Source organism: Brachyhypopomus gauderio, chromosome 5 (assembly GCF_052324685.1).
Source record: "Brachyhypopomus gauderio isolate BG-103 chromosome 5, BGAUD_0.2, whole genome shotgun sequence".
Classification (NCBI taxonomy): Eukaryota; Metazoa; Chordata; class Actinopteri; order Gymnotiformes; family Hypopomidae; genus Brachyhypopomus; species Brachyhypopomus gauderio.
Genome location: NC_135215.1, coordinates 31768940 through 31796235, shown reverse-complemented (window position 1 = coordinate 31796235; position 27296 = coordinate 31768940). Strand labels below are relative to the sequence as shown.

The 27296-nt window shown below is 44.5% G+C and overlaps 4 protein-coding genes across 8 annotated transcripts in view; 2 read left to right on the top strand and 2 right to left on the bottom strand.

Annotated features, from left to right (window-relative positions):
* Positions 1–10659, top strand: part of ankrd26 (ankyrin repeat domain containing 26) — a 31224-nt gene extending 20565 nt beyond the window's left edge. The window contains 17 exon segments of the mRNA XM_077007109.1: positions 214–360; positions 438–824; positions 937–1518; positions 1661–1750; positions 1752–1814; positions 2007–2182; positions 2388–2481; positions 2685–2711; positions 3553–3630; positions 4976–5110; positions 5243–5355; positions 5646–5790; positions 6145–6435; positions 6645–6868; positions 8594–8837; positions 10287–10332; positions 10472–10659. Of these exon segments, the coding sequence (XP_076863224.1) occupies positions 214–360; positions 438–824; positions 937–1518; positions 1661–1750; positions 1752–1814; positions 2007–2182; positions 2388–2481; positions 2685–2711; positions 3553–3630; positions 4976–5110; positions 5243–5355; positions 5646–5790; positions 6145–6435; positions 6645–6868; positions 8594–8837; positions 10287–10332; positions 10472–10629 (3000 nt within the window). The 3' untranslated portion in view covers positions 10630–10659.
* A 1698-nt stretch (positions 10660–12357) lies between these two features.
* On the bottom strand, positions 12358–19833 carry ccdc77 (coiled-coil domain containing 77). Of its 4 annotated transcripts, none has more exons than XM_077007111.1 (12): positions 19673–19833; positions 18415–18469; positions 17271–17436; positions 16653–16795; positions 15278–15374; positions 15082–15163; positions 14751–14836; positions 14472–14620; positions 13988–14234; positions 12991–13116; positions 12734–12886; positions 12358–12529 (listed from the first exon to the last, which is right to left on the bottom strand). In XM_077007111.1, the coding sequence occupies exons 2-12, from the start codon at positions 18450–18452 to the stop codon at positions 12383–12385; spliced, it is 1434 nt and encodes a 477-aa protein (XP_076863226.1). In that variant the 5' UTR covers positions 18453–18469; positions 19673–19833; the 3' UTR covers positions 12358–12382. The 4 variants fall into 4 exon arrangements, with proteins under 4 accessions (XP_076863226.1, XP_076863225.1, XP_076863227.1 ...); XM_077007110.1 differs by lacking the exon at positions 19673–19833 and adding an exon at positions 19224–19354; XM_077007112.1 differs by lacking the exon at positions 19673–19833 and adding an exon at positions 19126–19269.
* hdhd5 (haloacid dehalogenase like hydrolase domain containing 5) lies at positions 19360–24107 on the top strand. Its single transcript, XM_077007114.1, has 8 exons — positions 19360–19626; positions 20383–20589; positions 20703–20815; positions 21068–21161; positions 21691–21724; positions 21815–21989; positions 22904–23092; positions 23273–24107. The coding sequence occupies exons 1-8, from the start codon at positions 19519–19521 to the stop codon at positions 23634–23636; spliced, it is 1284 nt and encodes a 427-aa protein (XP_076863229.1). The 5' UTR covers positions 19360–19518; the 3' UTR covers positions 23637–24107.
* On the bottom strand, positions 23620–27166 carry rab19 (RAB19, member RAS oncogene family). 2 transcript variants are annotated; one of them, XM_077007120.1, is made up of 5 exons: positions 26656–27166; positions 26066–26140; positions 25579–25767; positions 24725–24908; positions 23620–24545 (listed from the first exon to the last, which is right to left on the bottom strand). In XM_077007120.1, the coding sequence occupies exons 2-5, from the start codon at positions 26114–26116 to the stop codon at positions 24268–24270; spliced, it is 702 nt and encodes a 233-aa protein (XP_076863235.1). In that variant the 5' UTR covers positions 26117–26140; positions 26656–27166; the 3' UTR covers positions 23620–24267. The 2 variants fall into 2 exon arrangements, with proteins under 2 accessions (XP_076863235.1, XP_076863234.1); XM_077007119.1 differs by having other exon boundaries at positions 26066–26119.
* Positions 27167–27296: the final 130 nt, after the last annotated feature.

Sequence of the window (27296 nt, the reverse complement as noted above, 5' to 3'; positions counted from 1 at the left end):
GATTGCAAACAATATATCTGTTCTTTGACAAATCTAAAATATGGGATGAGTACTAAAGACATAGTATGGGAAGATGAAGAGTTTTATTTTAGACGAATCTAAAATAAACAGCGTTTTTCATGGTAAATGCCCCAAATTAATGCTATAGATCTTCAGGGAGAATGTGTGCAGTGTCTTGGTTCCTGTGGTGAACGTGTGTGGTATTCTGCTCAGATGGAGGAGGACAGGCAGGACGTCCAGCGCCTCCTGGCCCAGGAGCGCAGCAGCCGGGCCCTGCAGGAGGAGCTGCTGAACGGCCACCTGAGGAGGCAGCAGGACATCGAGGAGCAGAACCTTCGCAACCTCAACAGGAGCAACGAGGTGAAGATCAGAGCCAGTAATTCTAGCTTGTGGACAGCCGTCGATGGTGTTAAAACAGCTTGTCTGGTCCGGACCAGGTGATGTCCCAGCTGACCGAGGCCTCTGATCGTGAGCGGGAGCTGCAGAACCAGCTGAGCGCCCTGCAGGAGGAGTTGAGCTCCACGCGGGCCGAGCTGGACCGCTCCCTCTCCCACCGGCAGGAGGAGGAGGCCAGGCTGGCGGAGGACAGGGAGGCCCTGCGGGAGAGGCTGGAGGACGCCCGTCGGGACCTGAAGCTCAGCGAGGAGGCCTTGGCCCAGACCGTCTTCCAGTACAACGGGCAGCTGAGCGCCCTGAAGGCCGAGAGCTCGGTGGGCGGGGCCAAGCTGGAGCACGAGAGGCAGACGCGTCAGCAGCTGGAGGCCGAGGCGGAGGCGGGCAGAGCGCGGCTGCAGGCGGCCCTGCAGGAGACCGAGAGGTGTCAGGTCAGCGCGTGCGCCGGGTCCGGCCTTCGAATCGGCACTCTCTTCCCGTTCTGCCCGAGCCTGGTGATTTTTTACCTGTGCTGTCCCTCCTCGTGTCCCCCCCCCCCCCCAGGCAGCGCGAGCCGAAGCGGAGCGAACCCTGCAGCGCGAACGCGACCAGCACCGGCGAGAGCAGGAGAGATGTGCGGCGGAGGCCGGCGCCCAGCGAGACGCGGTCCACTCTCTGGAGCAGAAGCTGAGCCGGGCCGAGGCGCACGCCAACATCCTGGAGAACGACGGGCACCGGGCGGCGCTGGCCGCGGCCGAGAAGGGCGCGCTGCTGGAGGCGGCCGCGCGGGAACGAGACCAGGGCCGGGCCCGGGTCAAGGAGCTGGAGGCGGAGCTGCAGGCGGAGCGGGAGCGGGCGGGCCGGGCCGACGCCCGCCACGAGGCCCTGCAGGAGAGGCTGGCTCAAGCGCAGAGCGAGGGCGCCCTGCTCCGACAGCAGCTGGAGGAGGCGCTCAGCAGGAGCTCGGCCAAGGAGCAGGCGGTCACGGACGCTCGCGAGCGCTTCGCCGACGTGCTGAAGCAGCTGCGGGCCGACGGAGAGGAGAGGGTGCAGCTGGTGGAGGAGAGGAGCAAGGAGCTGGCGGCCAAGAACGCCGAGCTCCGGGAGCAGAACTACCAGCTGGAGCAGGAGAAAGCCGAGAGAGAGGTGTGTGTGTGTGTGTGTGTGTGTGTGTGTGTGTGTGTGTGTGTGTACGCTCTGATAGCACCTTTTTAATTTAGAAGTGTTTTTGGGCATGACTGGTCTGTTGTGTCCCAGCTGATGGTTGTAATGTTGTGGTCGATGGCAGGCCTCTCTGAGGCAGCTCCAGCAGGAACTGGCCGACTCTCTGAAGAAGCTGGCGATGTGTGAGGCGTCTCTGGAGGTGAACACTCGGTACCCGCAGTGACCTGGAGGAGGAGAAATCACGCACTCAGAAGGACATGGAGCGCTTGAAGGGAAAGGTAATCCCCCCCCCCCCCCCCCCCCCCCCCCCCACACACACACACACACACACACACACACACACACACACAGGCTTCCAAACACCAGCCTCTTGATTCGCTGAAGTAATAAGTGAAGGGATTAAAAAGCAGACGGTGAGAGTCGCGTCTGGTTGGCGCTGATGGACACGTGACGTGATGTTCCCACTGCAGCTTCAGGAGAGTGAGGAGTTGTACGTTGAGGCGGAGAGGCGCGTGAACGCTCTGAAGGGCAGTCTGGGCGATAAGGAGCGAGAGGTCATCACCGTTGGTCAGAAACTGCAGGAAGCATTAGCAGCTACAGCCAGCACAGACCAGACCATCAAACAGCTGGAGGAGGCCATGCAGAGGTAAGTCCATGCCACCGTAGAGTGTGTGTGTTTGCACGTTAGGGATTTTATTCGTTTGTTTGTCTTAGGTGTCGCCTTGTGTGCTGCGTGACACACGTTTCCGAGCTATTAATGTTTTCATGTTTCATCATCAGTCTTCGCTGGTCAAAGTCGGCGTCTTTTAAAGGGTTACGGTTGGTGTGATGTCATTCATTCATGACTGCAGATTGGAGATCGAAAACGCACGACTAGAGGCAGCGGCCAAGCAGCACACCAACCGCATCGAGGTGCTCCAGAAAGAAGCCCAGGATGCCGCTGTGGTGAGAGCCCGCCAGCGCGTACCTCTCCTCACAGCTCTGACGTCTCTCACATTGTGTACTGAATCTTTCAGGACGTTTTCATCAGGGGGAAAGTTGTATTTTATAAAAAGCGAGTTAAGATTTTGATGTGGAAATTGGAAAGAGATGTGGGGTTTTTTTGTTTGGGCCTGTCGGTTCTGATTGTATAAGTGTTCTTTTCACAGCCGTCAGACTCATCACCAGGAGGGCTGGTTGGTATCTATACGTAACTGTGATGCTAGCTGTCCCTTTCCTTATTGATTAGCACATTTACTGGACACGATATCTTAATTGCACTCATTTATTCAGGACGGTCCAGATTCAACCCAAGCCAATATATATAATTAGAAACCAATGCAAAAATGTGAGTATGGCTGGCCAGTAAGTAAGGTATTTGTACAGTGACCGTTTTGGTTGGTTTGGCTCTGCATTGGTAGTTTGACTTTGTGCTATTTAAATGAAACAGTGACAGTCACTGCATAATGCAAAAAGGCTTACTGTCAGCTTTAATGGCAACAGTGAACCATGAATCATAGCCTTGTTTGCACACATACAAAATTATCATTAGTTTTAAATGACAACAATTAACTGTAAATTACCATAGTGTGTGTGTTTTTTTTCCTCAAAGATTTTGATGTGATAAATGTTACCACAGTCTTTTTGGGATTTATCACCCAGTCCTCCTATGAGATATGTTCAGAATTTACACCTAATCTCAAGCCCTTCAGGACAATGTTTTTGAATAACCTCATTTAAATAATCTGCTGGGTTGTTTATGGAGTGTTCTCTGCTAGTGATGGTGGTGGTGGTACTTTTGTTCAAATCTTTTTCATTTGATTCAGCTTGCTGTCAAATGAACGTTCTTCCCTGCTCTAGTTATGGTTTCTGGGATCTCAAGCACATTTTAATGTTGATCTGTCCTGAGAATATCTCCAGATCTGCATGAAGCATGTTGCAAAATTGTCTACATTTCTAAGTTTGCGTCCCGTTCTCTAATGAACTCTACTGGAAGGCTTCGTGTTTTTGTTTACGTGACTCCTCATGTCTTTGCAGGTGCGACATCGATTAGAAGACTTAGTCACAAACCTGCAAAGCAGCAAGATGAGTCTGGAGGATCAGCTCAGTCGTGAGGTGGGACATTTCTCCACCCTCTTTGGTCAGCTTCTTCATTTTCTTGTGTACGTGACCCATGGACGGGCACCTACACTAGGTGATCTTGGGATGGGTTCACTGCAGGCTTCCCTATGACCTACAGGGTTGCTGGAGGCCCAGGACAGAAAATACATTTATTGCTACAGGACAAGATAATACAGACATTTTTAAGAATCAGCAGTTGTAAAATGAAGGAAATCTCAGGACTGAGGACAGCAGGTGCAGGCTTAGGTGCTTAATGAAAAAATAATTTTTATTAGATATGATCTAGACCAGGGATGTCAAAGTCAAATACACAGAGGGCCAAAAAACCAAATTTGCTACAAGCCGAGGGCCGGACTGGTTCAATGTTTATTAAAACATATTGAAATGATTGCACATAGCCTATTGAACCAAGACCTAACACAGTGTATATTATTTAATGCTTAAATTAATAAAGCAATATTTTCTTATGGATCTGTCAGTAATTTCAAGTGAAAAAATTTTTCAACAAGCAAACAGATAAAAACAAACTTCCTTCAAAGAAAATATGTCCTGTACATTAAATGAATAAAGTAATAAAGGTTTGAAAAGTGCTGGAATTTAGGCTAAAGTACTTTAAATGCTTGAAATTGTAACTACTTCGTTTCACAACAAATATCTGTCTGACTGAACAGTTCTCTTGTATTACGTTAACAAATACGAGCCTCTTGTAATTCCAGGACGAAACATGAGAGAACGTGAAGACGTTAAGATTGGGCGTTTTGAAAATAAACAACCATTAAATAATGTGAATAAAAAAGCGAATTATTTCGACTATATGTATAAATATTTAACTTAATTAAGTTTAACTGGTGCGCGAAGTTACAAAATTCGAGAGGTGCACGACCTTGCGAATCGACAGCGTGCGACGCCCTCGCGCACGGGCGGAGCCACTGCGATTACGTCATTTTCGCCGCGCAGACCCTCGCCGCTTGTGTGCGCTGCAGTGACTTTGTGAGCTACCGTTGCATTGTGGGGAATGTAGTGTTTGTGCGTGCAAAACACCATCGGGCGGCTGTGGCCTGCGGGCCGGTTCTAATAGTAATTAAATATCATCCAGGGGGCCATGGATAATCAATTCAGATCCGGCCCGCGGGCCTTGACTTTGACATATGTGATCTAGACTAAACAGAATAGTGCATTGGAGGGGGCAGTTTGTGGTTCAGTGTGGGGTCACATATGTTGAGTGACACCCCTAGCAAATAGTAATGTATAACGGGCTGAGTTACGTCAGTGCTGTGTGGGGTAAGTATGAAGGTCTGAAGAACATCTTAGACGTGTCTGCTGTTGGTCCTTCTTTCAGATGCAGAAGCAGAACATGCTATCCCACAATGCACAGGACTCCCAGGCCCTGTGGGAGGAGGAGCTTAAGAGTCGCTCACGAATCGGACTCCGCCTTGCTGAACTGGAGAAGGAGAAAGGAGAACTCAGCAACCAGGTAACTATGGGAACCAGCCACACTCGGGGTGTTCTAGCTTGTTCTTATTTGAATGTAGGTTTGGTTGGTTTGGTTGGTTCTCCAAAAGCATCTGTGTCCACGTATAACCACGCTGGCCTCGGTGTCCTGCAGGTGGAACTGGAGAAGAAGAAGACCAAGAAGATGTCAGAGCAGAAGAAGGCTCTGGACACTCGGCTGGAACAAGAGATGAACAGAAACACAGAACTCCAGAAGGAAATGTACAGGTGAAGCGTCACGCCGATCAGCCCTGCAGAGACCTGACTCTTCTCTCTCCTGGCACTCTGAGCGTTGTGTGGAGAGATGTTCAAGATCCTGATTCCATCCAACTGTTGGGATGTTTTTCATTGGCACAGTCAACATAGCAGATATGTTGATGTCTAACCATTCGACTACATACATACACGTGGGACAGTGCTGGAGGAACAGGCACTCCTAGACTCATCCATGTTAAACCACAGCTTCTCAGACATACTCGTATGCTGTGTGTGTGTGTGTGTGTGTGTGTGTGTTTCAGGTTGCGGACTCTGGTGAAGACTGCTAAGAAGAAGTTGCGAGAGCAGGATGGTGGAGAGCTGGACTCTCCCTTGGGCAGTTTGAGGGGGGAGCAGAGTCACAGGCAGGGGGAGGCAGAGGGGGCCGTCCTCCGCATGAAGACCAAGGTAGGTGCTCGCCTGCTCAACACCGCTCATGGGCCGAGGTGCTGGAGAGAATGTGTAGAATCCTCAGTATTTTAACTGAAAAATTAAATGTCCATCAGTATTGTGTGTGTGTGTGTGTGTGTGTGTGTGTGTGTGTGTGTGTGTGTGTGTGTGTGTTTATATACATCTTAGACGTTAAGTTGTAAAGGAAATCTAAGACCACACATGATGTTTTATGGGGACGTAAGCAGAACATTGTGTAGGTCACCACCTCTTCCAGCTTCTCTTTGCACCGTTTTCATCTCTTTGATCCTCCCCTCCTCCTTCGTCTCCCCTCCCCTCTCCCCTCCCCTCTCCCCTCCTCCTCCCCTAAAGGTGGATGAGCTGCAGGGTCAGTTGGAGAGGGAATCTCTGCGCTGTTCCAGGCAGGAGGAGGTGAACAGGGAGCTGAAGGAGCAGCTGGGGGCGTTGAGGAGCCTGGGCCGCAGTCACGAGCGGCTGGAGCGCAGCAAGCGGCAGCTGGAGGAGGAGGTGGTGGCCCTGCGCAGGAGGGTGGAGGCCGGGGTCATGGACCAGAGCCAGGTGGAGCAGTACCGCAGGGAGACGGAGGAGAGGGCCAGACAGGAGATACGCCAGAAGCTGGAGGAGGTCAACCTCTTCCTGCAGGTACTGGCCTAGGGAAGCTTGTGACTCACATGTGCTCTCCAGATTTTTCTTGAAGTGTGCTTTTTTTTTCTTGGTGGGGGCTTTTGAGGCACTATATTTATTTAATTATGTTCTCCAATAGACAGGACATCTGCTCAAAAGTCCCGAGTGTGATTCTCCCGATGGCCCAGAGACTCGGTTGTGACCTGCCAGTGTGGTTTTGTTCCCAGACGCAGGCGGCGTCCCAGGAGGCCCTGGAGCAGATGAAGGCTGCTAACGAGGCCGGCCAGCGGGCGCAGCTGGACCAGCGCGTCAGGGAGCTGGAGGGAGAGCTGGCCCGCACGCGGGACACCCTGCTGCAGAGGGACGCCAGTCGCACGGAGCTGGAACGATACCAGCAGCTCTACGCAGAGGAGCTGAGACTCCGCAAGAGCCTGTCCGCCAAACTGGAGAGGTGAGGGGCATGCAGCAGCCTTGGGGAGACCCGCCTTGTGCGGCTGGGACTCTGTAGTGGGGGCTGGGACTCTGTAGTGGAAGCTGGGACTCTGTAGTGGAAGCTGGGACTCTGTAGTGGGGGCTGGGACTCTGTACTGGGGGCTGGGACTCTGTACTGGGGGCTGGGACTCTGTAGTGGGGGCTGGGACTCCGTACTGGGGGCTGGGACTCCGTAGTGGGGGCTGGGACTCTAGTGGGGGCTGGGACTCCGTAGTGTGGGCTGTGACTCTAGTGGGGGCTGGGACTCTGTAGTGGAAGCTGGGACTCTGTACTGGGGGCTGGGACTCTGTACTGGGGGCTGGGACTCCGTACTGGGGGCTGGGACTCCGTAGTGGGGGCTGGGACTCCGTACTGGGGGCTGGGACTCCGTAGTGGGGGCTGGGACTCCGTAGTGGGGGCTGGGACTCTAGTGAGGGCTGGGACTCCGTAGTGTGGGCTGTGACTCTAGTGGGGGCTGGGACTCTGTAGTGGAAGCTGGGACTCTGTAGTGGAAGCTGGGACTCTGTAGTGGAAGCTGGGACTCTGTAGTGGGGGCTGGGACTCTGTAGTGGGGGCTGGGACTCTGTACTGGGGGCTGGGACTCTGTAGTGGAGGCTGGGACTCTGTAGTGGGGGCTGGGACTCTGTAGTGGGGGCTGGGACTCTGTAGTGGAGGCTGGGACTCTGTAGTGGGGGCTGGGACTCTGTAGTGGAGGCTGGGACTCTGTAGTGGAAGCTGGGACTCTGTAGTGGGGGCTGGGACTCTGTAGTGGGGGCTGGGACTCTGTAGTGGGGGCTGGGACTCTGTAGTGGGGGCTGGGACTCTAGTGGGGGCTGGGACTCTGTAGTGGAGGCTGGGACTCTGTAGTGGGGGCTGGGACTCTGTAGTGGGGGCTGGGACTCTGTACTGGGGGCTGGGACTCTGTAGTGGAGGCTGGGACTCTGTAGTGGGGGCTGGGACTCTAGTGGGGGCTGGGACTCTGTAGTGGAGGCTGGGACTCTGTAGTGGGGGCTGGGACTCTGTAGTGGAGGCTGGGACTCTGTAGTGGAAGCTGGGACTCTGTAGTGGGGGCTGGGACTCTGTAGTGGGGGCTGGGACTCTGTAGTGGGGGCTGGGACTCTGTAGTGGAGGCTGGGACTCTGTAGTGGGGGCTGGGACTCTAGTGGGGGCTGGGACTCTGTAGTGGAGGCTGGGACTCTGTAGTGGAAGCTGGGACTCTGTACTGGGGGCTGGGACTCCGTACTGGGGGCTGGGACTCCGTAGTGGGGGCTGGGACTCCGTAGTGGGGGCTGGGACTCTAGTGGGGGCTGGGACTCTGTAGTGGAAGCTGGGACTCTGTAGTGGAAGCTGGGACTCTGTAGTGGGGGCTGGGACTCTGTACTGGGGGCTGGGACTCTGTAGTGGAGGCTGGGACTCTGTAGTGGGGGCTGGGACTCTGTAGTGGAGGCTGGGACTCTGTAGTGGGGGCTGGGACTCTAGTGGGGGCTGGGACTCTGTAGTGGGGGCTGGGACTCTGTAGTGGGGGCTGGGACTCTGTAGTGGAGGCTGGGACTCTGTAGTGGAGGCTGGGACTCTGTAGTGGGGGCTGGGACTCCGTATTGAGCACCTCTGGAGAAGTATACGGGTATGCTCTACTGTTACCATATATCAGGGTGCGTTGTGGTGCTGTGTCTGTCATGGGTCCTGATGGTGCGTTCTCTCTCAGGTCTAACGAGCGGCTGGCGGAGACCAACGCCAGGCTGCTGGGCGAGAGGCAGCGCAGCAAGTCGCTCCTCACCAGCGGCGTGATGAACGCCAGCCTGGGAGGGTCTCTGCTGGACGGCCCCTCAGTGGGCTCCATGGGGACGTACGGGGCCTCGCTGGGACCCCTCAACAGGAGCCTCGGCACCTCACTGCTGGGCTCCATGGGGGAACCACCGGGCAACCATGTGGAAGCCTACTTGGCAAAGGTGAGCTCTGGAGTCCTTTAGTCCTTTAGAAAGGTCCCAGTTCACGATTTTGAAGGATTTATTAGAAAAGAGGGTGTAAAAAAAAAAATAAGTCAGTTAGCTAGTCATCTTGACTCGGTAAAGACGGGTCTACCCACTTCTTAGCAGCTAAATCTGCTTCTTCCTCGTTTCCTCTGTTGCTATCACTCCTTGTTTCTTCCCTTCCCAGTAGAGGAACTATGCACACATAACCTCTCCTGTTTCTTGCTCCTTCAGCTTCTAGCTCAAAAGTCTGTCTCTCACCTCTGCTCTCTTCAGCCTGATTCATAAGCAGGTGTGTAGTTGTATGTAGCACAATACTACAATACTTTGTCACTGCATTACGTTTCAGTTACCAGTCACCTGCTCCCAGAACACTGGTTTAACAGTAGATCTAGCCTGAATCCATTTTTACAGGATTCAAATAGTTATTAGTGTTCGCAACTAAGTATGTAAATACTCATTGTGAAAACCATACTAAAACGAGTAACATTTCGTAGGTAATCACAATGTGAGTACTGCTTGAATTGCAGTTGAAAATAAACACACTAAATGCAAATGAATTGAAATGTTATCCTTACATAAATTAAAAAATGTTTACATAAATGTTCCCCAAATCTTGATTTCTTTGTCATCTTTGCCTTGTCTAATGTCGATAGCCACTGTGCTGTGTGCTGTGGTGTCCGGTGAAGCTGCAGTGTTCCATGAGTTTCTGATGCATTATCCTAAACCAGCTGTGCTCTTTTATGGTCTACGTTTCACCGCTGCCATATATTACAATAGAAGCTCTACATGCCTTTGCTGATAAAATGCTGTAAATTAAGCTACTTCTACAAAAAGGGAACCTTCATAATTCTGAACTGAGGATTGAATGGTTTTTCATTAAACTAAGCTTCCTCTCGTTTACCCAGCAATTCAAAACCTAGGGTTGCGTGACGGGTTTATTGTTGGGTTTAGATTAAGCTTAAGTTATCTTTACAAGGACAGAGGGGAATTAAAACCTATAGAATTTATCATTCAGTTTTATTTAGTGACCTTGTCTTAAAATATTTTGATTCTTGTAATTAACATTAATAGATTTTCTAGGTAAATGCATTAATCCCATTAAAACACTATTTTTATAAGAATGAGCCTAAGTAATTCAGTAATTATCGTGTGTTAAAATACATGCTGTATTAATTAAAAAACTTATACAGAACTCTCAAGACATTAAAGCATGTCTCAAGACATTAAAAAGGTTTGAATGTGGTATAGAAATCACACCGAATACTGCAGTGATAAGTTGTGCTTGTTTTTTTTTTTTATTAAAATGTATTAATTAAAATATTAATTACTTATTAAAATAACAGAAATGTCAGTTTTTCCCATCTGTTTTGAGAAAGGAGGTATACACCGCACTCATCTGTTCTGTCTGTTCTGCCCCTTACGCAGATGCAGTCTGAACTGGAGAGAAGCATATCAAAGGAGTTGGACTATGGTGAGTACTTAAAATTTTATATTTTGAGTATGTGAAATATTAACGTGCATCTCGCTTTCCAACATCTGATTTCATAATTAAAAAAGAGAAAAAAAATCTAAAATCGTTGTCCATCTGTGATCTCGTGTCCTGTTCTCAGACACAGCAGAGCGGGAGGGAGCGTCAGCCCGCATGTCACCGGTGGGCTCTGCCTGCGCCTCTCAGAAGAATTTAAACCTGAATCTAGAGCAGCAGGACCCGCTGAAGAAAGCTACCCAACAGTACCTGGAGGTTCTTAAGAAGAACTACATGATCTGAGCCTAGAGCCAGTGAACACTACACACCAGAGGGAGCCAGTGGCCTGTGTGCCTAGCACTACAGCTATAACCTTAAATCCCTCAAGAAGCAGACGTTCTGGGAAGATGAAAAAAAGCACAATTTTTTTCTCCTTGTTATTGTGTAAATAACAGATTTTTATATTTGTATGTAAAGAGAACAAGCGATACCGATTTAATATTAGAGTCTGCTTGTCTTGTAGGGATTTCTGAAGTTATTGTTATAGTGTTAAGAAACGCCCCCCAACATCGTCATGCACAATACTTCTTGCATGTTCTCTCCTTTTGGACCGTGAGACTGGTCTCATAATCCTGTAATGGATAAACTACACTTCAGTGTCAAACTACACTGTGTTACCATGTCTTACGAGAGAGACAGAAAGAGGTCTTGTGTGTCATAAATCTGAGACATGGAGAAAGATAAGGGGCATATCTGACAGGAGCAGGAGAAACGAAGGCACTGAGGCAGACGACTATGACTGCTACAAGCCTTCAGGAACGATGCGTTACGCTACCACACTACCACCACGCAGGGCCAAAGTCTATACACTACCACTCCATTGTTTGTTATTTTTAGATAAGGTGGTCTGACAATGCACTTTGTACCTCAGATACTCAGGAGTAAAGATGATACGTTTTTAATGAAATGGTAGAGGAAGCCTTCATGGTTCTATGATAAATGGGTACACGCAGAGTGCAGCTTTTAAAAATTGCATTGGCTGCTAGTTACAGTTCTACGTCTGTTACAGCTTTATGATATTTTGAATACAAGCCGATATTTGATATGAGTTTATATTTGTTAATGCTTTTTGTAGTGCTTGTTTTTTGTTTAAAGAAAAAATAAGTATTGGATTTGGTACAATGACTATTATTGCCAGGGGATAATGGTACATTCTGTACTTTGGTGCAATATATTTGTCAACTTGTGGATAAACCTCTTAATTTGGGAATTGTGTTTTGTTAAACACTTATACTTGAACTGGGACAAACTAGTATCTGACCTAGTGAATTATCACCTTTTCAGCACATGATAGAGCTGCACTGTTCAGGACGTTTTTTGATTTCATGCCTTTTGTGTCCATTCCAAGAATGTCAGTGTTAGAGCTGAGTTGAAAAATCTTAAAGAGAATAATCTCATTTAAGTCTATTTGATGGTTTTATTTTTTAATTGTTAACATGCTTTGTGAATAGATTTATATTGTGTGTTTATTTATTGGATGTGCATTCTTAGCTAGTTTAAGTCCATTTCAACCAAAAATAATAGTGAATGACAGTGTTTATGTTCCCTTAAAATGTGTTTATTCACTGAATTCAAATCAACTGATCTACTAATGGCAATTCTGTATCAAATCACTGGCATAGCCTAAACTTGAGACCCGTCAAGTTTTAGAACAAATCATACATCATAGGAAATCAATATATAATTACATTATAAAAAAAAGAAAAAATGCCACATAGGTTTCTACCAGGGCAAATTCTGCTAGCATTTAAAAAATGTGTAATAAAAACATTAGTAATAAATAAATATGCAAATGCCCTCATACTATTGCATGGCTCTGTGCCTCGGTGTGAAATGCAGACATTATGATTTGACCAAGTACCATCTTTACTCCATTATTACAACACAACTTATTCCTTGCAGGACCACCATCCTTGGAGAAATCTAACATTCAATTTTAAATCTAACGATTTGCTTGTTAAATGGCTGAAAAAAACATTTAGAATGTTTTCAGAATTCAACTGATTCTCAATTCATTCTCAAGTCCATATATCTTTGCTTTTAGGGTTTTTAATTCCCCCTGGATTTTCTTGGTACGGGCATTTGACTGTCGCACCTCGTGCAGAATGGCCAAGTCCTGATCTGGTCCCACATTAAGAGTCACCTAAAAGAAAACACACACGTGAATTAATGCCCCTATGAAATGTAATGTTGATTGTAATGCATAGCTGGAGTCACAGCAATTTCTCATACTATTTTAAATTTACAATGAAGTTTAAAGCTGACTTCCATTTACACATTCCAAATGTTTTACATCTTTGTAAATATTTTCAAACTGCCCAACATTTTGTAACAAGGCTGCAACAACCTTAAAAAGTTGTTTCTCCACATCTTTAAGTTTCTGTCGAAGGTGTTTAATGTCGGTCTTGAATCCCTCGACCTCCATGGATCGTCTCTTCTCCAGAGCTTCATAACGCTGCGTCATTAACTGGAGACGCCTGGCCATTTTGTCAGACCGCTCCTGGACCCAAACACACAGAGATGGCTCACGTTCTATCTGTGCCAATTATAGCATGTGTCAACCATGATAACATTGAGCTGGGACAGGTTTTAGGAGCAGCATACTTTGAAGATCTCTTTGCCTACATCTCCTTCCTCTCGGATCTGGGCCAGATCGGTCTCCAGAGACACACATTGCTCCCTGTACATGTCTGCCAGCTTATGGGCTTGCTTGAGCTCCTCTTGTAGTGCCTATGTAAGAGATATTGCAATAGCTTGGATCAAAAGAGGTAATTGTCAGGAAGCCCATCATTAGGAATACTGCAGTATTAATAACAGTATTGTAGTATTAATAACAGTATTGAGCCTATTGGCAGGAATAGGCTGCAGTATTCATTGGTTCTAGAGTTCATCCCAGTTATATGATTCCTGTATTTACTTTTAAGGGGTTTTGTTGCTAATAAATCATTGTAAAAGGGTTAGGAGAGTACATTAACTCATGGACTGAACAGAAGGTTCCACGATTGGCAGCAGTGGTGCCCAAGTCCAATTCTAGAGATCTACTGAAATGAAATGAGCCATATTTGTCAATTGTGAATTTTCACTCCAATTGAAATTTGTCCGCATTTACACCCTCCGCATTTATCCATCTGTGCAATTAGAACACACACACACACACACACACTAGTGATTACTAGGGGGCTGTGGATCACACGTGCCCAGAGTGGTGAGCAGCCCTAGCCTGGCGCCCGGGGAGCAGTTGGGGTTAGGTGCCTTGCTCAAGGACACCTCAGTCATGGCCTCAGGCCTGGGAATCGAACCCACGACCTTCCGGTCACAAGACCATTTCCCTACCACAGGACCATGACTGCCCCAGTTGCATTGCATTGCAGTTTAATTTCAACCCTTATGTAGCATACCTGGCTAAGATACTAATGTAACACAAAGATGAAAGGCTAATGAAAGACATGTTTAACTGGACTAGGTCTATTAGATGAGGTTTGGAACTAAACTCTGCAGGGTGGTAGATGACCAGGACTGGAGGTGGACACCTGTGATTTACAGGGTGACCAGGGATGGAGTGTAGAAGGTAGGGAGAAAGAAACCAACGCTCCGGTCTTACTCTCATTTCCTCTTTGTGCGTTTGGCTGCTGTCCTGGGTGCGCTGGCTGAGGAGGAACGGAGCTACAGAAGGTCCTGGCTGCTCTGGGAAGCTGTGTGACTCCCTCAGCCTCTCCTGACAGGAGTCCAGCTCTCTCAGCAGCCTGTCCTTCTCCACCATCCAGCTCTTCTCCTGGGCTCGACTTTCAAACTTGAGCTGCAGAAAGTCTCTTGTGCTCTCGTACAGCAGGTTCTGTGTGCGCTGAAGCCTGCACACAACAACGAAAGCAACGAAGAGAGGAAGATGACGAGAGGAAGATGAAGACTCGCAATTGCTCAATCTCCAAATAATCTGAATTAATGCAAGGACCCTAAACGCCTAATTTTTCAGATTCTGTGAAAATGAACAAATCTTCAAAGATATCACAAAGTAAATATGAGATTAAATTACTTAAAGAAGGGGATAAAAATAAGAGACAGAAGGCAGATGTTTCAGCTAGCAGTACTTGTCAGTGAGGGCGGAGATTCTCTCCTGGTCTCTCTGATTGCGGACGTGTCCTTCCTCCGTGTGAATACGCCGGTCCTCCAGAAGGGACTCCACCTGCTCGCGAGCCAGCCGCGTCTGCTCCTCCAACTGTGCCTGCAGCGCCTCCACCTAGCAGACGCACCAGGGGATATTTGGACACGTGGTTGTAGGACACCTTTCCGTTGAAACCTTTGTTACTGTAGTACAGAACATTGAAGAGATTTTGGAACAGTTGGTTTTCAGACGAGATGATACACACCTGTAGCAGTAATGTGTGGTTGTCTTTCTTGTACTGCTCTGCGTTTGGGTCATCTACTCTGTCTTTTGACATTCTCTTGCTTCCCTCTACATGCAACAAAGTGAAACTGAATTGTGGACATTATTGGACAATCAGACTGAATTAACCCCAACTGAGAAGATGACCGGAAAAGACAAAAAATATATGCCATACCATATATACTTTTTATATAGCCTTTAAAAAGTTGACTTCATTATTTAATCAATAAATTACATTTCAGACATAGCTATGATTTTTAGCTCCTTAATTCTTATAATCCTTAAAAACAGAAAGAAGGCAGATGAAGACAAACCTCTGGCAGATCCGGGCTTTGGTTTGGCTGCTTTTTCATATTTCTGTGTTCTAGGCTGTAGTTTCATCTGTGGTATGGTGACCTAGAAAATGTTGCACATGAATTAAATGCTTAGCATTTTAGCTCAATTTGTAGCTTGTGCATCAAAGACAAAAACACATTTTCATCTATCAAAGATAAAAACTTATTTCCTGACCTTGTGTGGAGGTTCCCTGTAAAAATAGGTGATCTCACCAGCATCTGGACCCACCAGGGCTAAAAGGTGCTGAATCTTTTTCCGGTCTTCAAGCTCCCTGGATAGTAATACTGACACACATCAGTGCTAAATATTTCACTTAATTTCAGTCTTATATACAGGCCTTATTTTGCTTAACTTATTAAAAACTTTGTCTTGGTAACGAAGTCGATAACTTAGTAACTATCTCCGAAAATGTATCTGACCTCTTACCTAATCTTGCATGAAGTAGTGCTAAAATACATGTCTACACTGCTCACCATAGCATCCCCCTCAACAGGCTGTAAAATTTTGGTTAAAACACCAGGACCATATTTGACTGACCATTATTAATTTGTGTGTAAACAATGAACGTAAACAATGAACTTTCTGATTTTATACAATTTAAATATGGTGTTTCTCAAGGTTCAGTACTTGGGTCATTAATCTTCATAATCGTTATTTAATATGAGTTTTCACCTTTGTACTGGTGACTATGTTTCAGCTAAATGATGCCATTAGTCTATATTAATCAGTCAAATGTCTGGTTTCCATCACTTAGACTTTCTGTTATCTAGAGGCATGTAAGCTCACAAGCTTCCTGATACTTGCCCATGGTCATCAAGGCCTTACACTCTAAGGGCCAACGTAATATCGGGTAGGTTATCAATAAATGCACGTAGGAGCCATAATAGTATGTTCATGATGACAGCAGGGTAGCATGCAGATGGTATAGTTTAATGCACTCTTAAGCAGAGTGCACTGCTGCTGTGTTTTACACCATTCTATCCCAGGGGTCTTAGGCTTGGACATGGAAACAAATTTACTGAAGCTTCCGACACACAGTCCTTGAGCTGACCTTGCTGTCAAAGGCAGTTTAGAAGTCTGTAGTAAACAATGCAACAGAGGGCAGGGTTTTGTTCACAGCACATGCTTTAGCACTCGACTGATGCACTCTGCACATTATTTCACAATAAAATCATTTGAGTTGACTGAGGAAAATGTGGTAGGGTAGATATTTCATGAACTGACTTGTGGCCAAGGCATTAGTGCCATGTTCAATGTCACTGAGCTTTACAGTAAACCTCAGTGTACTGCAAGGGTTTGTCTACTGAAAAGGTATGGCTTTGTAAATGATTTTATACACCTGTTATGGGTGCATCTGAAATAACTGAACTGTACTTGGTCTTCGTTTGATTAAGGCTAATCCAAGACAAACAAATCTTTAATTGGGTGTTCTCCAAGGAAAAGCAAGGGTAGTAAAACGGCTGTTTTACCTTAATCCGATCTGCCAAATAAATCTTTTAAATATTCATCAACTATATTTCTGACGGAATGGAGAGCAGAGAAATCTCACTTGATCTTAAGACGATCGTTTTCAGCATACAGGCGGAGAGCCTGCTCCCGCTCCTGAAAGAGGAAGACCTGCATGTCACTGAGGGCCTTCTGGAGTTCTGCTATCTCCTCTTCACGCTGACGCACTTCCCACCGCAGCTTGTGCTACAAAAACAGTGTTACAGACGTACATAAATTCTCTAATTCACAACACAAGCGGTTCACGTTCATGCATCAGTGCACATGTTGAAGACACAAACAAGAATATGTGTGCACACATACAATTTTAAACAAAAAAAAATGTAAATGTGCCATATTTGTCAATTGTGATTTTTCACCGCAATCGAAATTTGTCCTCCGCTTTTTACCCATCTGTGCAGTTAGAACACACACTCATACACACTAGTGATTACTAGGGGGCTGTGGTGCATACATGCCCAGAGCGGTGGGCAGCCCGCGCCCAGGGAGCAGTTGGGGTTAGGTGCCTTGCTCAAGGGCATCTCAGTGATGGCCTTAGGTCTGGGAATCAAACCCACGACCCTCCGGTCAAAAGACCAGTTTCCTACCACCAGACCATGACTGCCCCCCTAAACTAAATCCAAGGGCCAGTCTGGTTGCTCTTCTGGTTGCACTGGCCTACCTGGTCCTCTGTAGTGCTCTTGTATTTCTCCAGCAGCTGCAGCAGGTCATCATGTTCTGCATCAAACTGGGCCAGTTTCTGCCTGTAGAACTCCAGCAGCTCGCGAGACGGTCGCAGATGGGCCAGCCGTTCAGAGATGGGGGGCAGTGGGGAATCTGCCTCCTCCCTGCACTCACAAATAAACCACATGCAAGATGTTGTTTATTTACTTCTTTATTTATTTCAAAACTACAACATTTAACTCCCTATTAACTGTGTAAAAACACAAACATTGACAGCAATTCCACAAAAATATTGATTATTGACTGCAGATTTTGAAACATAATGGGGTTTACACTGCTAGGACCGCAGAGTCTATTGCTATCTTCAAGCGTAGACTGAAGACCCACCTGTTTGTTGAGTTCTCACCAGAGCACTAACTCAGCTGATACCACTTGCCGTTGTTCTTAAATTGTATGTCTGTCTACGGTTATTTGTGCTTCTTGGCAAACGTCTAACTTGCAAAACACTAGGTAATGATATTGACTCCTGTAGTTTAGTAGTAGTCTGACTCAATGGTATCTTGAATTCTGGCCTATCCGTACTATTACCTAGGATGAATTCAAATCAAATATATTCATATAGCGCTTTTCACAACACATGTCACAAAGCGCTTTACAGGATTTACAAGGTTAACAATACTATGGGTCCAAATCCCTAATGAGCAAGCCAAAGGCGACAGTGGCGAGGAAAAACTCCCTAGATGGTGGGGAATAGGAAGAAACCTTGGGAGGACCAAGACTCAAAATGGAACCCATCCTCCACTGATCAGATGATCAATGATCATCATCATCAGTGATCAGATGCAAAGCACTTTGTAAGTCGCTCTGGATAAGCGCGTCTGCTAAATGCCGTAAATGTAACGTAAACTCTTTTTCTAAACTCAGCTGTGGTTTGCTATGTCATGGTTTGCTATGAGGGCCACATGGCCAGAGCTCCTTTTGGTGTTTTTTGAGAATTCACAGAAGCACTTTCGTATTTACATTTGTCTTAATGCAACCATTCCTCCGCTGTGTAACCTTGTTCCCAGCTGTGAGAGATGCATCAGTGACACAGAACACAGAATGGTCTTTAGGTAGCGTGAAGCAAGCCACCGCACACCTACCCCTTTTTCACACGCTCACGTTTTGGGGGAGAGTCCATCACGCTGTTTTTATTGCCTGTAAAAAAGCAAACCAAAACTGCAGTTAACCTTAATATTCTAATTCACTCTAGACATATTAAAGTCTATATATACATAGACATATATATATATATATATATATATATATATATATATATACATACATATTTTTTATCATAATTTTATGCAATAACATAATATTGATATTCCTGGGGATAACTGTTAAATAACTATAAATAAATCACAAATTTAAAATTAACTTGTTCATTTAGAATTTATAATGCAATTATAATTCATTTCTAATACAACTTCTAACTACTTCCACTTAATTACACATTTATATATCTTGCACAAACATCTTTAAATGATGCCACTGGGTGTGAATATGTAATTAGCTGCGTGAACACGGCCACGTTAAGTGACGCTGGATGATGGAGGGAGATTTGAACGGAGGAAGTGTCTCTTCATTGTAACCCAGCTGCAACAATAACTGCAGCTAGACACAAAAGTGCAGATCTGCTGACTGTCTTACAGTCTTGAGTACGTAAACGGTATTTACAGTGAGCAGACCGCAGGCTGCGTCTTCTGAACGCTGTCAAACGTGTTCGCTACAAACGGTCACTAATAACCGTTAAACTAGCTAGCTATGCTAACCTAATGTTAGTAACAAATTGAGTCGCTTTACAAACTGACCTAAAAATGTAGCTTGATGCTTATTTGAAAAAATAAAAAACAATTCTGCGAAAACTATTTTGTAGATTTGGATACAATTAATTAATGTTATCCAGTACCTTTCAAAAGAATAGTACGAACAGGGTTAGCCAGTGTTACTATTGTTGATTCGTCTGGTAATCCGGAAGTCAAATGAATTCTGGGAGTCCAGCGTCAACGATGCGCAGGTTATGCGCAGACAGCGCGGGTTATACGTAGACAGCGCAGGTTTCTGACTTCGCTGTGGTAGGCTAAGCGCTAGCTAGTTAGTCCACTCTACTGGTAAGCAGGTAAACATATGCGATGTCATTCTCAGTATAGCGTAGCTGCTTAGCATACGTTTTGTGTCGCCGTACACCACTTAACGTCGAAGTTATGGCGGAGTTTTTCCTTCGACTCAGCATGTTTAAACTCGGATGGCGAGCTCTGAGATACAGTAAAACACCGCTAAACGGCCCGGTGCAGTCACGGCCCTACAGCACTGTAAGTTCACTTAATTAATGTATTTGTGCTTATGTTGATCACTTACATGTTGACTTAGATGTTTTTTTTTCTATGTTGATCAAACACTACCTTGATTGTTTGATGTTTTGTGGTTTAGTCGTGAAGCACTGTAACGGATTCTAAGTAAAGTCTAAATAATTGTATAAAGGGTGTTCAGCACAAGCCCGTCGGTCAGTGTAGACAGAGCCGGCCTGTACAGCCTTACTGCGCATGCGCACCTAGTCATTACGTCAGGTATCCGGTGTTTGTTATTTTGTTTTTTGAGATGTTTTTTTTAAAGATGTATATAAATCATAATTCCTGGTTAATATTTTTAAAAAATTTAATGTGTGCAGTCACTTTTCTTTCTTGAAGTGTATTATACACAACCAACATATTGTTATTAGGCTAATGTTTGCTGTAGCTAGAGGTCAAATTCACCTAGTGGCTATGCAATTGGTGTACATTTCATATTGATATCAGCTCTTTACGATTATGGTACATTTCTACAAGTTCTCACAACAGATGTTGTTTGTTCCTCTTTACCCTTGATTATTTTAATTTTGGTACATGAAATGACGTCCATGGTCTCTCATGCCACAAATGCTAATTATTTTAAGACCTTTAAACAATAAGTAACAATTAGTTATTGATTTCTATAGGCACAATGGTTGCAAATATTCTAATGAGGAATATCTCCAACCAGGAGTACAATTTAGACCGTTGCTAAAGTCTGGTTTCTTTAAACTTTTACAGCGCAGTCCCAACCCTTTTGGTCTTCTTTTTGACATTGACGGGGTTCTGGTCCGTGGAAGAACACCCATTCCTGAAGCTAAACAGTGCTTTAGAAACTTGGTTGATGGAAATGGAAAATACAAAGTCCCTGTGGTCTTTGTCACTAATGCTGGGAACTGTATACGGGAGACCAAGGCTGAACAATTATCTCATCTTCTAGAAGTGGAAGTAAGACTTACAACTACTCTGTTTTTGCTCAGTATTTATTGTCTAAAATGAATGTATTAATGTCTATATATGTTTATACACGTCTACACACATGTACACTTTTTTCCCTTCAGGTGTCACCTGACCAAGTCATGTTGTCCCACAGTCCTTTGCGAGTCTTCAGTCAGTTCCATAAGATGTGTGTGTTGGTGTCTGGACAGGGGCATGTTCTGGAACTTGCATCAAAGTATCCTCTAAATGCCTGCATATTTGTTTCTCTGTTACTTCACTGCATCTGCTGTATGAAACAAATACACCTCGGTAAAACTGAACTGATGAGCCATCCGTAATAATGGAATTCTTTATTTTACAGACAATTTAAAATGTCATAGTAAATTTTAAAATTATATCATTCCAATTCTATGATTGACATGCATAGGACTTAGTGGATTTTTTCCTTTTTCCCTTATAAGTTGGACTTTAACTAAATCAATTCCAGTTTGGGTTTTGAGAATGTTGTAACCATAGATATGTTGCGAGAGGCCCACCCACTTCTGGATATGGTGGATCACCATCGACGACCCAAAGATGTGGTGAGTTTACAAATTATCCAAAGTTTGACTTTAGATTTAATTTTTTTTTTTAATTCCAAAAGAGAATATACTTGCTATAAAATGATGGTGTATTTTTACATGCCAGGTGGACAGTTCATGAACCTGAGACTGAAAAACTACACTGTATAGTGATTCTGCTTTCCTAATGAAACAATACAATTTATTCGTGTATGTAGGTAAAATGTATTCCAATAAAATATCAGAAAATATTGAAAACAGTTTTGTTTTCAATGTAGTTCTTCATTAAATGGTACAAACATGCAAATTATAATTTTGGTATTAATACTGTTTACGGTGAAGTATTCAGTATAAATCAGCAGCAGTCTTGACAGTGTTGCCCAGTGGAGAATGGAGTCCTTTTGTTACCTGTATGTTATGTGCTGTAGTGTAATGTGTGTTAGTGGGTAGGAATGGCATGACCGTTTCTTTCACTGCAATATTTTATGACTGATTTATTAACTTTATTTATCCAGTAACTCCAGAGTAAATTGTACGCAATATATTTCAGGTTCCTCCATCCAAGGAATTGCCACCAATTGAAGGTAATTGTTAAAATTTCACTTTTCTCATTTAATATTAACTCATTGCTTTTATCTTCGGTTTCATTTAGCTTTCACCACTTTCGTTTTCAGCTGTCGTTCTGTTTGGTGAGCCAATCAGGTGGGAGACAAACTTACAGCTCATTGTGGATGTTCTCCTGACCAATGGGAGGCCAGGAAATGCTGTGACATCACCACATTACCCACACATCCCTGTATTGGCCTGCAACATGGACCTGCTGTGGATGGCAGAGGCAAAGAACCCACGGTTAGTTGTTTTTTTTATTATTATTATTATTACTTCACAGTAATTACTTTTGTGCTTTAGTTTAAAGTCCAGTATTTTCTGTATGACAAATAAAGCAATCAGGCTTTCACCTTTACTCATGCTATGGTTGTACTATTACTAATGAGCACAGATAATTTTATGTATCCCTGACACGTTAAAGGCGGTTTAATGTGTCTCATTAAAGTTAGTTTATTGAAGGAGGTTTAGGCTGAACAAATACTTCACAGGAATTTTTCTCGTCTTTCATCGTCTTTTCTCCTTTGTATAATTTGACACTAAGAAAAATCACATTGAATATATCAAAATACAGAACACAGAGAGAAAAACACCCCCCCCCCCCCCACACACACACACACACACACTTGTCCCACCGATAGACCTCTGTCTCTGTTGAACATTGAATCAGTACAAGACAAAAGTTTCTGTTGGTTTATTGATTAGTTTTGTCTAGATATCATACAAAAGAATGCCAAATTTCATTCAATTGGTCATCAACTATTATGAATCTTATTTTCTTCAAACGTAAGAGCTGAATCATTTCACTAAGCCACAATTTAATATTTGATACAGTTGCCCCCTTCCAAAGGTTTGATAAAAGTGTTTTCACAGTAATCTAAACTGCTGTTGAGATTCCCTGAATTTGGACTACTGCTGAAACACCCTGAGTACTACTAAGAGAGGTTTAGGTGATTGTACTTCATCCAAGATTTCCAAGAGTCTGGAAAACCTCCCCTTAAATAGGTCCCAGTTTGGTACAATTTGTTGCATTCAGGACAGACATCTATGAAGCCTTTATGCAGAAAAAACAATACCCTAATTCCACATCTCTAAGCCATATAATTGATAATCAAGCATATCAAAGCATGATATAAGGTTCTGTTTTTTTATATAAGGTTCGGTCATGGAATGTTCCTAGTGTGTCTGGAGAACATCTACAAGAAGATCACAGGCTGTGACCTCCAGTATGAAGCTCTGATTGGAAAGCCCAGTTTGGTGACATATAACTATGCAGAGCTGTTGGTGAGACAGCAGGCAGAGAATTTGGGTTGGAAAGAACCAGTCCAAAGACTTTACGCCATTGGGTGAGTAATGTTTTATACTGTCCTTTTTAATACTGTGCTAATTTAGACAACCTTCTTCAATCTCATAATGAAATGTCATTACTTGGACTCTGTGATTAGTTTGAGCTGCGTAAGTTTTGTCTAAGCAGGAGACGTGGGCCTTTTTGATGCCTTGTTTGAACACTGGTATGTCTTCCACAGGGACAACCCCATGGCAGACATTTATGGCGCAAACCTCTACAACCGCTACCTGCAGTCAATGCACCGTAATAGGGGCAAGGTACAGGTTAAAGGTAGTTCTGCTAAACACTCAGGGAAGGTGGTGGGCGGCTCGTTTGAGCACTGTCTGCCGGAGGGCTGCTGCTCCATCCTGGTCTGCACAGGTGTCTACAACCGAGACCAGCAGGACCTCTCTCCTGACCACACGGTGACAGAGCAGCGCATCTTCCATGGACATCGGGACTTTGGCTTCGATCCCAGCCTGACGCAGCCCTCCTTCGTGACCCAGGATGTACAGGAGGCCGTGGAACGGGTTTTTCAGCTAGAGGGCTGGGCTTGGAAATAGACCAGAGTTAGCCTACTAACTGAGACTATTGAGCTAGGTGGATCATCTCACAGTCTGGATACCTAGGCAAGTCAAACTTGCACATGAAGAAATGCAGAACACCAGAAGGTCTACAAATACAGAAATATGGAAATAACTTGAATACAGACAACTTTGAATAGAATTTGAGACAAAAACTTTTTTGCTGTTGTTGTTGAAAACTTTGGTTCAAGTAAAACAGGTTGTTTTAATTGGTCACCATGTTTACCATACAGACACAAAGGGTGTTGTATCTGCCTTTTTTTTTACTAAGAATTATAATACCTTATGCAATAATGTTAAGATTGCAATGTATTTTTTATAGCTCAGTGCATTTAGAGGTTTTAAAATGAATACATTTCTTATGGTGAATGCCTTTTATTTTTGTCAGTTGCTCTTTTTAAAGGGGATTGTTTTGCTTGCACTTATACAAATAAATGGCATTTAAAACTGTGGACTGTCTTACCATTTTACCACTCACATTGGATTTGTGAATGTAGAGCAAGTATTGACATTAGTCTGTATTTTCCCCTTCTGGCAGATATGAGATTTAGTTTTTCTTGTACAAATCTGGTACAGTGCTTGAGTTTAGGTTTGCCCTAGGAATGTGAGGTCAGCAGTTACACGATGGCTTCTTGGTGGATTCTGCTTCATCTATTTCATGGGATTCGGAGTATAAGAGAAGATTTGGGGGGTCTAGCTGGGCTTCCTGGTTGATAATGCCTCCATTTCGCACCATTAGCTCCCGTGCCATAAGCTCAAAGGCCTCTTGCACGTTACGGTTTTCCTTGGCGGACGTCTCCAGCGCTGCCAGGGCACCTGTCTTCTCCGCCAGCGTACAGGCGTCCTCAAACAGCACCTGACGCTGGGACTCCAAGTCACATTTATTACCTGGAGAGGGAAAGACACAGCGGAAAATCTGGGGCCCACTTTAGTTAGACCCAACCCAAGCGATGGGATCATTATATGTGTGCACAAAGTGAAGAAAGAGGACAGGGCGCTATACTAATGGCCCAAGAGAAAAGACTGCCGTTTGGCATCTTTGTGTTGCAGTTAACACGTTATCGTACCTATAAGAACGAATACTACGTTGGCAGCTCCGTACAGCTCGACTGCCTGTATCCAGTGAGGTAGCGAGTCGAACGTAGAGCGGCGTGTCAGGTCATAAGCAATCACGGCTCCGTGAGCACTACGGTAGTAGCTCTGGGTAATGGTGCGGAAACGTTCCTGGCCAGCTGTGTCCCATACCTGCATCTGCAGAACATTGTGGGCCGTTTACAAAGATATTGTGGAAATCAGATGTACTAAAATATGATTACAGCTACATTCTAGAGCAGAGTAAGATTTGACAGACATGGAATACTACAAATGTATAATTGTGTGGCTTATTAAACAGGGACCCACAGGGGCGTAACAGCAAATTCTGGGCCCTGTACATTCTCAATGTCAGTGGGCCCCTATAAATGCCAGTAAATGAGATACATGAGCAAAATGGGCCCCTCTCCCTACTCGGGCCCTGGGTAGTCAGGTCCACTTTCCCCCCCTCTACCACACCCATGGGGAGCCATAATCATGGGAAACCCCTTTTAAATATCTGGGGGCTTGATCTAGCAGGACATAGCCTAAATTTGGAAGACATACTATTCGAAGCAAATTCAGTATTCTACAATGAAACCCATATATTCCTGATAAAATCCTGTCCAAAGCTATAGTATGGTCCAACTTGATCATTAATGCTGACAGAGCACTGTTCATGTTTTTGTGTCTTTTTGTGCCCGATTTACCTTCAGTTCTAGTAAATCTAGCAGAAAAGAAGATGAGCTTGTGATTGTTTGTCACCCCATTATCAATCATGTCTACAAGAAAACTGCAAACTCATATTTGAGACTATAATTTAGCTGATTCTCACATTAAAAGTACTCACCTTCACTTTCTTCCCATCTATGTCCATAGTATGCACAGTGAAATCTACACCAATCGTGTTTTGGTGCTTCTCTCCAAACTCTCCAGATCTGAAGCTGTGGATCACACACGTCTTCCCCACATTGCTGTCTCCAATGAAGATGATTTTAAAGAGGAAATCGCAGGCATCCTCTTTCTCTGCTCCTGTAGACTGTGTAGTCATGATGAACACTTAATCACAGATCAGCTGCTACACACAACAGATCCCTGTCCTTTGCTCGCACCCATTTAAATATATATATATTTCCCTCAGTCTTTTCATACAGAACCAAGGTCTCATTCTAACAGAAAACAGGAACAAGTATCATGTTAATTGTTTCTTTGTACGTATTTGAATAGTTAAAAAACAAACTAAGTCTCTGTTGAAAACTGAAGACCTCCTCACTCCTTTTTTTCTTTTTCCTTCCTTTCCCCAACATGAAGTAAAGGTAAACAGGACACACCCCTACCTGTCCAGGTAGGTGAGATTTCCAGTTGCCTGCCCACTTGCACCACTGCATCTCCTGGAAATGTTTTTATGCAAACTAAGGAGACCACCAGACCAGAAACATTTTAACACTAAGGTGTATTTTGTCCTCATACAAGAATAAACCAGCATTCAGCTACCTAAAATACGTGGAAAATACAGTAATCTGTCTGTTATTTCTAGAACAACAGTTAATCAGCATATTCTACAATGCAAACACACAAGTGCACACACATTTTTAACTTCAGTGTCTTGGTAAGTGACCTTTGATCAATAGAATGACATGTAAACACATAACTCAGTAAAACATGCCCTGTCCTGCTCTAATAGCTTTCTTTGTATATAAGTGACTACAGGATCAGCTTTCACAAACACTCAATACTCTGAATCACTGAAGGAAACAGTATAGCTAGAGATCTTGGTCATCCTAGGCTGTCCATTCTATTTGTCAGCACCCTTAAAACTAATGCCAAACATACTCCACTAAACAGAAACTGAGGAACATCTGACAAGTGCGTTTAATGCATAGACTCTTTAAAAATACATAAAATGAAAGAATATATTTGACATTACCTCTAGTCCAATAAAGATTTTCTCTATGTAAAAGCCTGGCATTATGGTCATTTAAGACCCCCTCTTCTTCTGATCCAATTCATCTGCCCACACACACACACATACAACTCTGGCGTCAACGCTGCTCAGAGGGCCACTAGGCACTGCCAGACACTAGACAATACAGGAGTGTGCGAAGGGGACATCTGGCTTTAAGCCCTATCTTTGAGTCAGAAACCTTTTTGTGCGGTCACAAGATGACTCCATAAATAATTATGTTTTTTTCAGGAAAGAAATCACTTTAAATTCACCGTTATTTAAACCTGAGGGTGAATATTTATCATCACGTACTAAATCATTTCCACAAAAACACACAAGCAACATTTTGTTGACTCTGAAAACTAAGACCAGCTTTAGCCTCCAACAGCATGCTGTACAATCTTGTATATGGGCTGCTTAGAGCATGCCAGCAGTCTGACGAGACAGAGGAGTCTTTGTGAGACATAAGTGTAGGAGTGAGCTATGTATGGTCACTGAAAGGCATAAAGTAGCATGAGGACCCACGAATCACGCTGCTTCTCATCACATTCCTCATAGGTCTCATTTTCTTGGAACAATGTTCTGTTACAAAGAGCTAAATGTACGACTGCTGAGATGTGAAG